Consider the following 16,940-nt stretch of genomic DNA (forward strand, 5'->3'; position numbering starts at 1 on the left):
GCAGTCTATGAGGGGATGTAATGTTAAAAAGGTGTCTGGATCGCTTTCCCACGTTCTTCCAGAGACCCTTGTTGTGCAGCTGGGTTCTCCCTTTTACAGTTTGGTCCTGAGCAGCCAATCCACCCTTTTGACCAACATCCACAGACTGTGCTGGAGCTTGCATGGCGTAGGCAGCTCTCAGCATTTTCTCCCAGCCTCTCTGTTTCTAGAGTTGCTGTTTCTATAATACGTGTTTTCGTGATTCAAATGGCAAGTGTATGTTTTTAAACTTGGGATTTCTTTGTGTCAAGATCACAAGTTTAGAGACGGAGTTACTCAGAGCACAGATGAATAAAACTGAAGCCAGCATGAAAGATCAAGAAACAACTAAAAAAGTGCAAGATTTCCAAGAGGTAAGAGAACTTCGCTGAGGAACCAACTGTTCTGGTTTAAAATGCTACGAGGTGGGTACTTGCTATTCCCATGCAACTGTTCCGGAACGATCAGCCCTTCTTCAGTTCATGCCAAGGGAATCGCATCTTTGGCATCTCTTCCTCCTGCAGTTTGCCCAGCATGCTGCAGCAATACTAATCTGGCATCCCTTCCCCTCTGACCCTGTCCTCCACCCCCAGGAATCCCTTCTCGGGCTCCCTGAAGCTTAAACTCCCTGTCCTTCCTTCTGAGGCACTACACAGCTCTGCTCCCATCCAGTATGTCACCCTTAACTTCTGCCTCCTTCCCGTCTCCTGATCAACGCCCTGCCGGCTCCAGCTGCCTCCTTCCCGTCTCCTGATCAATGCCCTGCCGGCTCCAGCTGCCTCCTTCCTGTCTCCTGATCAACGCCCTGCCGGCTCCAGCTGCCTCCTTCCCGTCTCCTGATCAATGCCCTGCCGGCTCCAGCTGCCTCCTTCCCGTCTCCTGATCAACGCCCTGCCAGGCCTAGCTGCCTCCTTCCCGTCTCCTGATCAACGCCCTGCCAGGCCCAGCTGCCTCCTTCCCGTCTCCTGATCAACGCTCTGCCGGCTCCAGCTGCCTCCTTCCCGTCTCCTGATCAACGCCCTGCCAGGCCCAGCTGCCTCCTTCCCGTCGCCTGATCAACGCCCTGCCGGCTCCAGCTGCCTCCTTCCCGTCTCCTGATCAACGCCCTGCCGGCTCCAGCTGCCTCCTTCCCGTCTCCTGATCAACGCCCTGCCGGCTCCAGCTGCCTCCTTCCCGTCTCCTGATCAACGCCCTGCCGGCTCCAGCTGCCTCCTTCCCGTCTCCTGATCAACGCCCTGCCGGGCCCAGCTGCCTCCTTCCCGTCTCCTGATCAACGCCCTGCCGGCTCCAGCTGCCTCCTTCCCGTCTCCTGATCAACGCCCTGCCGGCTCCAGCTGCCTCCTTCCCGTCTCCTGATCAACGCCCTGCCGGCTCCAGCTGCCTCCTTCCCGTCTCCTGATCAACGCCCTGCCGGCTCCAGCTGCCTCCTTCCCGTCTCCTGATCAACGCCCTGCCGGCTCCAGCTGCCTCCTTCCCGTCTCCTGATCAACGCCCTGCCGGCTCCAGCTGCCTTCTTCCCGTCTCCTGATCAACGCCCTGCCGGCTCCAGCTGCCTCCTTCCCGTCTCCTGATCAACGCCCTGCCGGCTCCAGCTGCCTCCTTCCCGTCTCCTGATCAACGCCCTGCCGGGCCCAGCTGCCTCCTTCCCGTCTCCTGATCAACGCCCTGCCGGCTCCAGCTGCCTCCTTCCCGTCTCCTGATCAACGCCCTGCCGGCTTCAGCTGCCTCCTTCCCGTCTCCTGATCAACGCCCTGCCGGCTCCAGCTGCCTCCTTCCCGTCTCCTGATCAACGCCCTGCCGGCTCCAGCTGCCTCCTTCCCGTCTCCTGATCAACGCCCTGCCGGCTCCAGCTGCCTCCTTCCCGTCTCCTGATCAACGCCCTGCCGGCTCCAGCTGCCTCCTTCCCGTCTCCTGATCAATGCTCTGCCGGCTCCAGCTGGGCAACAGTTTTTGCCCAAAATTGTTTTTCACCAAAAAATGCAGATTTGGGTCGACCAAAACATTTCACAAATTCACCAAATTATTATATTAAAAAACCCCTGAAAAACTGAAACATTTCAGTTTTTCAATTCTAAACTACTTCAATTTGATTGAAAAAGAGATAAAAGAAACCCCAAAATCAAAATGATTTGTTTGACCTGAAACAAAAATTATCCGACTTCTTTGGTTCGCCAAAAAATTCAAATAATTTTCATTTCAAGTCAGCCCAAAGCTAATTTTTTTTCTATGGTTTAGCCAGGAACTGAAAAAATCAATTACTTGCACAGTTCCACTGTTGACACTTCTCCTTTCCCATAATCTCTTTGTCTCCTGCGTCTCCTCTGGCCCTTTCTTCAAGCTGCCCCAGGGACTGGAAGGATGTTATTACTGCAGCCGTATATTAATTAATGGCATGGGGAAAGGGATAATCTGCCCCCTCTGACCTCTCTCATCAAGTTCCTTCCATCATTACTGAGTTAAAACCCCACCCCTGGCACGCTAGGATTTTTAGCATGGTCTATATCAGGGGTAGGCAACCTATGGCATTCACACTGCCCAGGTCCAGGGGGCTCTGCATTTTAATTTAATTTTAAATGAAGCTTCTTAAACATTTTAAAAACCTTATTTACTTTACATACAACAATAGTTTAGTGATATAGTATAGACTTATAGAAAGAGACCTTCTAAAAACTTTAAAATGTATCACTGGCACGGGAAACCTTAAATTAGAGTGAATAAATGAAGACTCGGCACAGCACTTCTGAAAGGTTGCCGACCCCTGGTCTATATATTGTCTGTGATTCTGATATGTTGATGATCTCTGAGAACTAGTACTGGACAAAGTAATTGAGGGTTCTTGGCTGGGATTTTCAATTCTGCCTAGGGGATTTGGATGCCAGGGTTGCCATGGGAATTGGGAATCCAAATCCTGGCAGCAGCTTGGAGAATCCCAGCCCTCGTCTTTCTAGTGTATGAAAGACTGTGGATGTGACTCATAACAGATGCTGCTGTTGAACAATTGCAGATGCTGAAAAGCCACCAGGAGAAGGTTGAAGTACTTGAAAGTAAATTATCAGAGGAGAGAGATTGGAGAAAGCAACTTGCATCTGACCTTGAAAAGACACAGAAAGCTTTGAAGGCTGAAAAAAAGGTATTGAATGGCCGGACATGTATTGTGTTGTGAAGCTGTTCTCTTGGGGAATGCTTACTAATTTTACTGTATTCTTGAACTAGATGGCCACCTCCGTCTTTCTAAAAGACCCCACAATGTTCCACATATAATTTTGTTTGGCCTTTAGTTAAATACCCATCTCTATCAAACAGACATTTCTGAAGGTCTCTTTGGGTTGCTTTGAATACAATTGTTTACCATGGCTTTCCCAGGCCACTCCTCTGGCTTTTTCCTCCATAATTTATCCCTGTTCTACAGCACATCTTATTTTTCCTTTCAGTCAATGGTATAAAACAACAGCAAAAAAACTTTACTGCCAAATCGAATTCCACTGGACCAAGAAAAACAAACTGAAGTCAGGTAGAGCATCCTGAAAGCTTGGAGCCCAGTAATTGCAGAGGACTAGATTGAGGACCCCTTACTCACACTGATGAGTACTTATTGACACAGAATTGCTAGAATGTCTCCTATTTATACATGCAAGGACTGTGGCTCTTTTTGTCACACTATGCTGGTGTCCGTGTGAACTACATTCTTTGTTTCTTACATTTGGCTGTATTAAAACATAAGAAGGGACAAACTGGGTCAGACCAATGGTCCATTGAGCCCAGTATCCTGTCTTCTAACAGTGGTCAGTACCAGGTGCTTCAGAGGGAATGAACAGAACAAGGCAATTATCGAGTGATCCATCCCCTGTCATCCAGTCCCAGCTTCTGGCAGTCAGAGGTTTAGGGACACCCAGGCATGGAGTTGCATCACTGAGCATCCTGGCTAATAGCTATTGATGGACCTATCCTCCATGAATTTATCTAATTCTTTTTTTTACCTTGTTATAGTTTTGGCCTTCACAGCATCCCCTGGCAACAAGTTCCATGGATTGACAGTGCATTGTGTGAAGAAGTACTTTCCTTATGTTTGTTTTAAACCTCATACCTATTAATTTCATTGAGTAACCAAGGGTTCTTGTGTTATGTGAAGGGATAAATAACACCTCCCTAGTCACTTTCTCCACTCCATTCATTATTTTATAGACCTCCATCATGTTCCCCCTTAGTCGTCTCTTTTCTAAGCTGAACAGTCCCAGTCTTTTTAATCTCTCCTCATATGGAAGCTGTTCCAGACCCTAATCATTTTTGTTGCCATTCTCAGTACTTTTTCCAATTCTAATGTATTGTTTCTGAGATGGGGCGACAAGAACTACATGCAGTATTCCAGGTGTGGGTGTACCATGGATTTATATAGCAGCATTATGATATTTTCTGTCTTCTTATCTATCCCATTCCTAATGGCTCCTAACATTCTTTTAGCTTTTTTAACTGCCACTGCACATTGAGCAGATGTTTTCAGAGAACTATCCACGATGACTCCAAGATCTCTTACTTGAGTGACAGGGGCGTGTGTGACGTTCCCCTCTGGTGTTATCCGGACCGGTGATCTGCTAGGTTACCCCAATCCTTGACTCTAGAAGCCAGCCTTACCCTGCTCTGCCGTGAGAACCCCCACTCCTGGGCTGTTCACGCACAGCCTCTGGCATGTAAGCTGCTCCCAGCTACTTGCAAGCGAATGACACTAGCCAATATCTCTGGTCCCAGACACAGTCCTAGGAACCTCTGTCTTGCAGTGTCCAGTTATGCCCGCTGGACGCTGCAAGCTTATATGAGTTCGTCAATTTAACAAAGAAATTGATATGTACCAGGCTTGTTCTCCCAAGGGGAGCCTCTGACATGCTTCAAACCAAACGCACTGCGTCAGGTAGAATAAACAAACAGATTTATTAACTACAAAGATACATTTTAAGTGATTATGAGTCAAAGCACAACAAGTCAGATTTGGTCAAATGAAATAAAAGCAAAACACAATCTAAGCTGATTTTAACACTTTCAATGCCCTTACAAACTTAGATGCTTCTCACCACAGGCTGGCTGGCTGCCCTTCAGCCAGGCTCTCCCCTTTGATCAGCGCTTCAGTCGCTTGGTGGTCGTGGTGTCTGTAGATGGAGGTGGAAGAGAGAGGAAGAACATGCCAAGAAGGCTAATGGCATTTTGGGCTGTATAAGTAGGGGCATTGCCAGCAGATCGAGGGACGTGAACATTCCCCTCTATTTGACATTGCTGAGGCCTCATCTGGAGTACTGTGTCCAGTTTTGGGCCCCACACTACAAGAAGGATGTGGAAAAATTGGAAAGAGTCCAGCGGAGGGCAACAAAAATGAGTAGGGGGCTGGAGCACATGACTTATGAGGAGAGGCTGAGGGAACTGGGATTGTTTAGTCTGCAGAAGAGAAGAATGAGGGGGGATTTGATAGCTGCTTTCAACTACCTGAAAGGGGGTTCCAAAGAGGATGGATCTAGACTGTTCTCAGTGGTACCAGATGACAGAACAAGGAGTAATGTTGCAGTGGGAGAGGTTTAGGTTGGATATTAGGAAAAACTTTTTCACTAGGAGTGTGGTGAAGCACTGGAATGGGTTACCTAGGGAGGTGGTGGAATCTCCTTCCTTAGAGGTTTTTAAGGTCAGGCTTGACAAAGCCCTGGCTGGGATGATTTAGTTGGGAATTGGTCCTGCTTTGAGCAGGGGTTTGGACTAGATGACCTCCTGAGGTCCCTTCCAACCCTGATATTCTATGATTCTATGATTCATGGCAAATGTCTCTCCCTTTTATCATGTCCTTTCTTCCCTCTTGGCTTTGCCCCCCTCCCTTTCAGAGTCAGGTGAGCATTACCTCATCGTAGTCCCAAACTGACCAAGGGAAGGGGGTGACTCCCTGGGGAGTCTAACAGATTATTTTGTTGCTGCCTAGGCTAGCATCTTTTGTTCCTGTGAGGCTGGGGTGGGTTTGTCCCATACCTGTCCTGATGAGGTGTGAACTGCCCCTCTGTTCCTGGAGAGTTCTGTCTGGGCTTGTTTTAAGCCACAAGGACACATTTTGAGCCTCATAACTATATACATGAAATTACAATCTACAACATTACTATAACGTCACTATAACAACCATGCTCAGTGCATCACGAGCCTTCCGAAGATACCCGACATGGCAAACTTTGCATTGGACACCACACAATCATATTATAAGGATGAACATGGGGCTGTTGGGTGTTCCCCCGAGGTACAGAGTGTCACAGCTTGTGCAGGAATTTAAATGTCACTGCTTTTGGGGGGGCACCGGTGAGAGGCGCAGAACTCCTCTGGGGGGGAGAAGAGCAAACTCGTCCAGCGCAGGGGCTCAATGGAGAAGTTTGCTCTCCCCACCGCAGCCCAGGAGCAGGAGGAGTTCTGCACCCCTTGCCGGGGACCCCGGGCCAGAGGAGTTCTGCATCCCCTACAGATTATTGTGGGGGGCATGCCCCTGCTTTCCCCCCCTTGCGCACACCCCTGTTAAGTGGTAACAGCTAATTTAGACCCCATCATTTTGTACGTAGAGTTGGGATTATGTTTTCCAAATGCATCACTTTGCATTTATCAGCATTGAATTTCTTCTGCCATTTTGTTGCCCAGTCACCCAGTTTTGTGAGATCCCTTTGTAACTCTTTGCAGTCAGCTCAGACTTTTCTATCTTGAGTAATTTTGTATCATCTGCAAACTTTGGTACTTCACTATTTACCTCCTTCTCCAGATCATTTATGAATACGTTGAACAGCGCTGTCAAGTATCCGAAAGGAGTTGGTTTTACCTCTGTATATGGCATTGGGGAGACCATTACTAGAATATTAAATCCAGTTCTGTGTCCACACTCTAAGCAGGACGTTGACAGATTGGAAGAGGGTTTAGTGAAGAGTTATAAGAATGATAAGAGACAGGTCAGTCTATTTATCTTATTGAAGAGGAAGATAAGAGGTGTCTTGGGCCACGTCTGTACGTACAGCACTGCAGCTGTACAGATATAGCTGCGCCGCTGCAGCACATCTGGTGAAGACGCTCTGTGCCGATGGGCAAGAGCTCTCCCATTGGCATAAACAACCCAGCTCCACAAGCGGCAGAAGCTGTGTCACTGGGAGAACTCTCCCGCTGACGTAGCACTGTGCGCACGAGCACTTATATCGGTTTAACTTCCCTTGCTCAGCGGGGTGGTTTATTCACACCCCTGAGTGACGTAAGTTATGCTAACATGGGCTGTAGTGTAGACATAACCTTGGTCATGGTCAGTAGATACCTACATGGGGAGAAAAGATAATAGGGGACTCTTTAATTTAGCAGACAAAGACAGAGCAAGATCTAGTGGTTGGAAGTTGAAGTCAGAAAGATTCAAACTGGAGGTAAGACAACTTTTTAACAAGGACGGTAACTAACTATTGGAACAGCTTCCCAAGGGCTGTGTAAACTCATCTCTTGGAGACTTTACATGGAGATTACATGTCTCGCTAAAAGATATGCTCCTCCAGCCAGGGGCGGCTCTATGTTTTTTGCCGCCCCAAGCACGGCAGGCAGGTGGCTTTCGGCGGCGCGCCTGCGGGAGGTCCGGTGGTAACGCGGATTCGGCGGCATGCCTGAGGGAGGTCCACCAGTCCCGCGGCTAGCCGCCACCGAATTGCCGCCGAAGCCGCGGGACTGGCGGACCTCCTGCAGGCATTCCGCCGAAGGCAGCCTGACTGCTGCCCTCACGGCGACCGGCAGGCCGCCCCCTGCGGCTTACCGCCCCCCGCGGCTTACCGCCCCAGGCACGTGCTTGGTGCGCTGGTGCCTGGAGCTGCCCCTACCTCCAGTTCAACCTCCAGGGTAACTTACTTAAGGCAGGTTTACACTTAAAACACAGCGTCGGCAAAGCTGCAGCGCTTAAGTGAACACGCTCCTACACCGATGGGAGAGCTTCTCCTGTCAGTGTAGTTAATCCACCTCTGCAAGAGGCGGTAGCAACATCAACAGGAGAAGCTGTCCCGCTGTCACAGTGTTGTCTATACCAGGGGTTAGGTCAGTATAACTATGGCTATGTCTACACTACAAAATTAGGTCGGATTTATAGAAGCCGGTTTTATAGAAACCGGTTGTATGCAGCCGATTGTGTGTGTCCCCACATAAAATGCTCTAAGTGCATGAAGTCGGCGGACCGCGTCCACAGTACCGAGGCTAGCGTCGACTTCCGGCGCATTGCACTATGGGTACCTATCCCACAGTTCCCGCAGTCTCCGGCAGTCTCCGGCGCCCATTGGAATTATGGGTTGAGATCGCAATGCCCGAATGATGCAAAACAGTGCCGCGGGGGGTTCTGGGCACATTGCGTCAGGCCCCTCCCCCGCCGTCACAGCAACGGCAGACAATAGATTCGCGCCTTTTTACCTGAGTTACCTGTGCAGACAACATACCACGCCAAGCATGGAGCCCGCTCAGCTCAGCTCACCGTCACCATATGTCTTCCGGGTGCCGGCAGACGTGGGACTGCATTGCTACACAGCAGCAGCAGATAACTGCCTTTTGGCGGTAGACGGTGCAGCATGAGTGGTAGCCTTCATCGGCGATCGGGATGCTGGTAGCTGTGGGGCTGGCAGCCGTAGGGCTACATTGCACCAGCCCCTTGCCTTTTGGCAGTAGATGGTTTATTACGACTGGTAACCGTCCTCGTCGGACAATCATGAATATCAGTCATAGTATATTATTTTCTGCCAAGTATTGTCTGCTGAGCACCCAGAAGAGGCCGAGGGCAATCTGGGTGCTGGCAGACATGTGGCTGGCACACGTGGGGCTACATTGCTACACAGCAGCAACCCCTTGCCTTTAACCGTCCTCGTTGGACAATGATGGCTACCAGTCGTAGTATACTATTTTCTGCCAAGTATTGTCTGCTAAGCACCCAGAAAAGGCCGAGGGCGATCTGGGTGCTGGCAGAGATGTGGCTGGCACACGTGGGGCTACATTGCTACACAGCAGCAACCCCTTGCCTTTAACCGTCCTCGTTGGACAATGATGGCTACCAGTCGTAGTATACTATTTTCTGCCAAGTATTGTCTGCTAAGCACCCAGAAAAGGCCGAGGGCGATCTGGGTGCTGGCAGAGATGTGGCTGGCACACGTAGGGTTACATTGCTACACAGCAGCAACCCCTTGCCTTTTGGCAATAAATAGTATATTATGATTGGTATCCATCATCGTCATACTGGTACGCGCCCAGTATTTGCTGCCAAGCACCCAGAAAATGCCGAGGGCTATCAGTCATGCTGCACTGTCGTCTTAAGATGTAAAAAATAGATTTGTTCTGTATTCATTTCCTTCCCCCCTCCCTCCGTCAAATCAACGGGCCGCTAAACCCAGGCTTAGGAGTTCAATCTCTGGGGGGTGCATTCTGTGTGACAGTTGTTTGTATTTCTCCCTGATGCACAGCCACCTTTCTTGATTTTAATTCCCTGTACCTGTACGCCATGTCGTCACTCGCCCCTCCCTCCCTCCCTCCCTTCTTCCCCTGGTCTTTAGATACTAGTTTCGCGCCTTTTTTCAGACCAGACGCCATAGCTATCACTGGGATCATGGATCCCGCTCAGATCACCGCGGCAATTATGAGCACTATGAACACCACGCGCATTGTCCTGGAGTATATGCAGAGCCTGGACATGCCAAAGCAAAACCGGGACCAGCTGAGGAGGAGGCGATTGCAGCGCGGCGACGATAGTGATGAGGAAATTGACATGGACCTCTCACAAGGCACAGGCCCCAGCAATGTGGAAATCATGGTGTTACTGGGGCAGGTTCATGCCTTGGAACGCCGATTCTGGGCCCGGGAAACAAGCACAGACTGGTGGGACCGCATCGTGTTGCAGGTCTGGGACGATGCCCAGTGGCTGCGAAACTTTCGCATGCGTAAGGGCACTTTCATGGAACTTTGTGACTTGCTTTCCCCTGCCCTGAAGCGCCAGAATACCAGGATGAGAGCAGCCCTCACAGTTGAGAAGCGAGTGGCGATAGCCCTGTGGAAGCTTGCAACGCCAGACAGCTACCGGTCAGTCGGGAATCAATTTGGAGTGGGCAAATCTACTGTGGGGGCTGCTGTGATCCAAGTTGCCAGGGCAATGAGAGACCTGGTGATATCAAGGGTAGCGACTCTGGGAAACGTGCAGGACATAGTGGATGGCTTTGCTGCAATGGGATTCCCAAACTGTGGTGGGGCGATAGACGGAACCCATATCCCTATCTTGGCACCGGCGCACCAAGCCACCGAGTACATAAACCGCAAGGGGTACTTTTCAATGCTGCTGCAAGCCCTGGTGGATCACAAGGGACGTTTCACCGACATCAACGTGGGCTGGCCGGGAAGGGTACATGATGCTCGCGTCTTCAGGCACTCTGTTCTGTTTCGAAAGCTGGAGGAAGGGACTTTCTTCCCGGACCAGAAAATAACCGTTGGGGATGTTGAAATGCCTATTGTGATCCTTGGGGACCCAGCCTACCCCTTAATGCCATGGCTCATGAAGCCGTACACAGGCAGCCTGGACAGGAGTCAGGACCTGTTCAACTACAGGCTGAGCAAGTGCCGAATGGTGGTGGAATATGCATTTGGGCGTTTAAAAGCGTGCTGGCGCAGCTTACTGACTCGCTCAGACCTTAGCGAAAAGAATATCCCCATTGTTATTGCTGCTTGCTGTGCGCTCCACAATATCTGTGAGAGTAAGGGGGAAACATTTATGGCGCGGTGGGAGGTAGAGGCAAATCGCCTGGCCGCTGATTACGCGCAGCCAGACACCAGGTCGGTTAGAGCAGCACAGCAGGGCGCGGTGCGCATCAGAGAAGCTTTGAAAACTAGTTTTGTGACTGGCCAGGCTACGGTGTGAAACTTCTGTTTGTTTCTCCTTGATGAAATCGCCAACCCCCCACCCACCCGGTTAACTCTACTTCCCTGTAAACCAAGCACCCCACCCTTCCCTCCCCTCCCCTCTTCAAGCACCACTTGCAGAGGCAATAAAGTCATTGTTACTTCACATTCATGCATTCTTTATTAATTCAGCACACAACTAGGGGGATAATTGCAAAGGTAGCCCGGGATGGGTGGGGGAGGAGGGAAGGAAAAGGACACACTGCACTTTAAAACTTTAAAACTTTAAAACTTATTGCTGTGGAAATCATCTAGGGTGGAGTGATTGGGTGGCCGGAGGCCCCCCCACCGTGTTCTTGGGCGTCTGGGTGAGGAGGCAATGGGACTTGGGGAGGAGGGCTGTTGGTTACAGAGGGGCTGTAGCGGCGGTCTCTGCTCCTGCTGCCTTTCCTGCAGCTCAACCATACGCAGGAGCATATCACTTTGATGCTCCAGCAGCCGTAGCATCGACTCTTGCTTTCTGAGTACAAGCTCACGCCACTTCTCCTCTTCAGCCCGCGTTTCAGCACGCAAACTCTGCTCTTCAGCCCGCCACCTCTCCTCTCGCTCATATTGGGCTTTTTTAAAATCAGTCATTGACTGCCTCCACGCATTCTGCTGTGCTCTGTCAGCGTGGGAGGCAGTCTGTAGTTCAGTGAACATTTCGTCACGCGTCCTTCGCTTCCTTTTTCGAATATTCACTAGCCTCTGTGAAGGTGAAACATTTGCAGCTGGTGGAGGAGAAGGGATAGGTGGTTAAAAAAGATACATTTTAGAGAACAATGGGTACACTCTTTCACGTTAGATTTTGCTGTTCACATCACACAGCACATGTGCTTTCGTTACAAGGTCGCATTTTTCCTCTTATATTGAGGGCCTGCCGGTTTGGTGTGAGAGATCACTCACGCAGTGCCAGGCCACAGATTTCAGCTTGCAGGCAGCCATGGTAAGACACAGTCTTTTGGCTTTTTTAACCTTCTTAACATGTGGGAATGGTTTCAAACAGTAGCGCTCTCATTTCCCATACCAAGCACCCGTTGGGTTGGCCATTTAAAATGGGTTTGCAATGTAAAAGGAGGGGCTGTGGTTTCAGGTTTAACATGCAGCACAAACCCAACTAACTCCCCTCCCCCACACACCCAATTCTCTGGGATGGTCACTTCACCCCTCCCCCCCACCGCGTGGTTAACAGCGGGGAATATTTCTGTTCAGCAGAGCAGGAAGGGGCACCCTCTGAATGTCCCCTTAATGAAATCGCCCCATTTCAACCAGGTGACCGCGAATGATATCACTCTCCTGAGGATAACAAAGAGCGATAAGGAATGGATGTTGTCTGCATGCCAGCAAACACCGGGACCATACGCTGCCATGCTTTGTTATGCAATGATTCCAGACTACGTGCTACTGGCCTGGCGTGGTAAAGTGTCCTACCATGGCGGACAGGATAAGGCAGCCCTCCCCAGAAACCTTTTGCAAAGGCTTTGGGAGTACATGAAGGAGAGCTTTCTGGAGATGTCCCTGGAGGATTTCCACTCCATCCCCATACACGTTAACAGACTTTTCCAGTAGCTGTACTGGCCGCGATTGCCAGGGCAAATTAATCATTAATCATTAAACACGCTTGTTTTTAAACCATGTGTAATATTTACAAAGGTACACTCACCAGAGGTCCCCTGTGTGCCCACAGGGTCTTGGGTGAGTTCGGGGGTTACTGGTTCCAGGTCCAGGGTGATAAACATATCCTGGCTGTTGGGGAAACCGGTTTCTCTGCTTCCTTGCTGCTGTGAGCTATCTATGTTTTCTCCATCCTCATCTTCCTCGTCCGCTGAACCCGCTTCCCTGTGTCTTTCTCCAGTGAGGGACTCATAGCACACGCTTGGGGTAGTGGTGGCTGCACCCCCTAGAATGGCATGCAGCTCCGCGTAGAAGCGGCATGTTTGCGGCTCAGCCCCGGACCTTCCGTTTGCTTCTCTGGCTTTGTGGTAGGCTTGCCTTAGCTCCTTAATTTTCACGCGGCACTGCTGTGCATCCCTGTTATGGCCTCTGTCCTTCATGGCCTTGGAGACCTTTTCTAATATTTTGCCATTTCTTTTACTGCTTCGGAGTTCGGCCAGCACTGATTCATCTCCCCAGATGGCGAGCAGATCCCGTACCTCCCGTTCGGTCCAGGCTGGAGCTCTTTTGCGATCCTGGGACTGGGACTGGGACTCCATCACGGTTACCTGTGCTGATGAGCTCTGCATGGTCACCTGTGTTCTCCACGCTGAGCAAACAGGAAATGAAATTCAAATGTTCGCGGGGCTTTTCCTGTCTACCTGGCCAGTGCATCTGAGTTGAGAGTGCTGTCCAGAGCGGTCACAATGAAGCACTGTGGGATAGCTCCCGGAGGCCAATAACGTCGAATTCCGTCCACACTAACCCAATTCCGACCCCCTAAGGCCGATTTTATCGCTAATCCCCTCGTCGGAGGTGGTGTAAAGAAACCGGTTTAAAGGGCCCTTTAAGTCGAAAGAAAGGGCTTCGTCGTGTAAACGTGTCCAGGCTTAATTCGATTTAACGCGGCTAAAGTCGACCTAACCTCGTAGTGTAGACCAGGCCTATGTTACTCGGGGGTGTGGATTATTCACAGCCCTGACCTGAGCGACGTAGTTACACCGATATAAGTCTGTAGTGTAGACCTGGCCTTAGTAGTTTGCAGTGTTGTTGTAGCCGTGTTGGTCCCAGGATATTAGAGATGGGGGGGAGGGGGAAGGGAATATCTTTTATTGGACTAACTTCTGTTGGTCAGAGAGACAAGCTTTGGAGCTACACAGAGCCCTTCTTCAGGTCTGGGAAAGGTGCTCCCAGCCTCACAGCTAAACACAAGGTGGGACAGATTGTTTAGCATAAGTAGTTAACACGTACTGTAAATCAGAGACCATTCAAGCTGAAGTGGCCAGTTAACACCTTTGCAGTCAAAGGACAAAAAAAGCTGTGTGGAGGGGTGTGGGTAGTAGGTTACAGATTGTTGTAATAAGCCATAAATCCAGTGTCTTTATTAAGACCATGATTTGTAGTGTCTAGCAAAGTTATGAATTTGAGCTCCCGGGCTCATCTTTTGATGGCGTTGTGCAGGTTTTCGTTGAGGATGACGACTGAGAGGTCAGATATGGAGTGATCGGTTTGTGAAAAGTGTTTGCCCACGTGCGATATGGCATTTTGGTCTTTTATCATTTTCCTGTGTGAGTTCCTTTGAGAGCGTAGTGATTGTCTGGTTTCACCCACATAGTTGTTGTTTGGGCATTTAGTGCACTGGATGAGGTTCACCACATGTTGTGACAGGCATGTGTCAGACCCCTGGATCTTGAGCAGTGTTTTGTGGGGGGTATTGATCATCACAGCAGGGGAGATACGTCTTCTGGTTTTGCATCTGTTGTTCTGGCAGGGTCTGGTGCTGCTTTGAGTTGGTGGGCACTGGTCTGTGGGGAGCTTGCTTCTGCTGATGATCTTGGTGAGGTTTGGGGGTTGTTTGAAGGCCAGAAGAGGGGGTTTGGGAAAGATTTCTTTCAGGATGTGGAGCACATCGAACATGGGTTGTAGCTGTTTAATGATACCCCATATGAGTTCCAGCATGAGTTGTAGGTGATAACTAGGGGTATGTAGTTGGAGGGTTCTGGTTTTTTTCTGTGTACACCCATAACAATTTTACATTCAACAATAAACACTTTGTTCAAACCATGGGAACAGCCATGGGTACTAGGATGGTTCCCCAAAATACCAACCTCTTCATGGTTGTATGCAGAGTTGATGTAGCCATGTCAGTCCCAGGATATTAGAGAGACAAGGAGGGTGAGGTAATATATTTTATTGGATCAATTTCTGTTGGTGAGAGATACAAGCTTTTGAGCTTCCACAGTGACCTGAAGAAGAGCTCTGTGTAAGCTTGTCCATCTCACTAACATGGGCCCTCTTCTTGCGCCATCTTGAGGAAGAATTTTCTGGACAAATGCACCACGAAACCAATGATACACCTGAAGTACATCGGTGATATTTTCATCCTCTGGACAAACAACCTAAACTCCCTCAGAGATTTCCACCACAACTTCAACAATCACCACCTGTCCATCAAATTCTCTCTAGAACACTCTCAAACCAGCATCAACATCTGGGACACCACAGTCAGTTTCAACAATGAAACCCTACAGACCACTATATACAAGAGATCCATGGATCACCACACTTACCTTCACAGATTCAGTACCCTCCCAAACCCGGGGCGGTGGAGTCTTCCCAAAAGGGGGGAGACCAGGGCCCCCACCCCCTTTGTGGCCCCACCCCTGCCCCTCCTCTTCCCCCCAAGGCCCTGCCCCCGGCCAAGCCAGAGGCCAGAGTGGGGCCGGGGAGCCCAGGCCCCTCTAGCTGCCTGGGGGGGAGGGCACCCCACAGCTGTTCATGCATCTCTTACCCTGACCCAGTTCCAGCTGGGGGGACGGGGCCTTGGAGCCGCAGCCCGGCTATGATAAGAGCCTTCCAGCAGTTGTGGGGAGCTACGGCCCCTCCCTCTGTCCAGGGCTGGGAACCCAAGGAGGAGGAACATGGGCTGGGGACTACTCTTGGGCCCCCCCACCACGGGCAGGTGGAGGGTCTGCCGCTTCCCACAGCTGCTCGTACTCCCTGGCTGGGCTACGCTTCTGGCCTGTCCGGGGTATGGGGCTTCAGGGGGAAGAGGAGAGGTGGGGGAGCGGGGCCCGTGGTGAAAAGTGGATACTCGACCAGAAAAGTAGATCGCATCATGGAACAGGCCACCCAAATACCCAGGAGAACCTGCTTCAATACGAAAAAACCCAACCCTCTGACCGCAGAACCCTAGCATCTTATTCACTGTCAGAGCATGAGGGTTTAGCTTTGGATGGAATGAAGAATCTAACCTATATCTGGGGTAATGATTTCTGACTGTTCATTTAAATCTTTGTCAGAGCACAGGATGGGCACCTGGTGGTTGGAGCAATATCTTTTTTCCTGTAAATCAAAGGAAAACTAAGTAAATGAGGTGTTGTTAACCAGCAACATGCAAAGCCCTATTCACAATCTTTGGAACTTTCTTTTTCCTTAAATACAAGAGATTATTAAATATCTAAATGGAGAAATGACTCTCATTTAATCTGTGCCTAGAATTAGTGATATGCTTCTTTCACCAACTCCTTTTTCTTTTTAACCAGGAATTACATAATTCAAAGTCGGAGCTCGTGAGTCTTTATAATGAGCTCCAGAATCTCCGAGGTGCGGCAGAAGAAAGAGATTTCCTTAATGTAACCCATGAGAAACTACAGCACGAAAATACTTCATTGGAAACAAAGGTGAGGATTTCGTGAGATCAGGAGTCTTTCAGTGTTCCATTGACTGACACTGACCAAATCTGACAATTTGCACTTCTCAAAAAGGGACAGGACATTACATGGATAACAAGAATATTCAAGGAGTCTGGTGGCACCTTAAAGACTAACAGATTTATTTGGGCATAAGCTTTCGTGGGTAAAAAAACCTCACTTCTTCAAAACATTTCAATTTGTCAAACTGAATCAGAATGTTTTGTTTCGGGTCAGTTCAGCACTAATCTGTGTCCAGCTGTGCCGCTGCAGTGCCTCATGGGAGTTGTAGTTTGCATGCCTCAATCCCTTATTCTCCTCTGTGGACGGGGTTCCCTGGCTGGACTACATCTCCTATGATGCACCATTGTAATAAGACTCCTGTGGTGCACCAACGTGTCCAGAGCCTGGATTTGTTAATGCTCTGGGAATGCTGGGATATCCATCTGTGTTCTCTGTGCATTTGGGATGACTGGTAGTTAGGAAAGAGGTGGCAATCATGCTCGGGATTGGCCGGGAGACAGATATTATTCTGTGGTGTGTTGCAGTCTGTTAGATGGTGTGTGGATCAGCAGATGTTTTATTACTTTACTTTGTACTTTGTATTTTAAAGTTTGTAATATACCTAGAGCTGTAGATGAGCAATAAGGGTACAAA

At 49.7% G+C, this 16,940-nt stretch overlaps 1 protein-coding gene across 1 annotated transcript in view; it reads left to right on the forward strand.

Moving 5' to 3' along the window:
- The window catches only part of CCDC30 (coiled-coil domain containing 30), a 117,307-nt gene that overhangs the window by 68,506 nt on the left and 31,861 nt on the right, over nucleotides 1-16,940 (forward strand). Inside the window, exons 12-14 of the mRNA XM_065421120.1 lie at nucleotides 291-392; nucleotides 3,023-3,148; nucleotides 16,137-16,274. Coding sequence (XP_065277192.1) covers nucleotides 291-392; nucleotides 3,023-3,148; nucleotides 16,137-16,274 — 366 coding nt within the window. The remainder of the gene's footprint in view (nucleotides 1-290; nucleotides 393-3,022; nucleotides 3,149-16,136; nucleotides 16,275-16,940) is intronic.

The sequence above is a fragment of the Emys orbicularis genome, chromosome 22 (assembly GCF_028017835.1).
Source record: "Emys orbicularis isolate rEmyOrb1 chromosome 22, rEmyOrb1.hap1, whole genome shotgun sequence".
Lineage (NCBI taxonomy): Eukaryota > Metazoa > Chordata > Testudines > Emydidae > Emys > Emys orbicularis.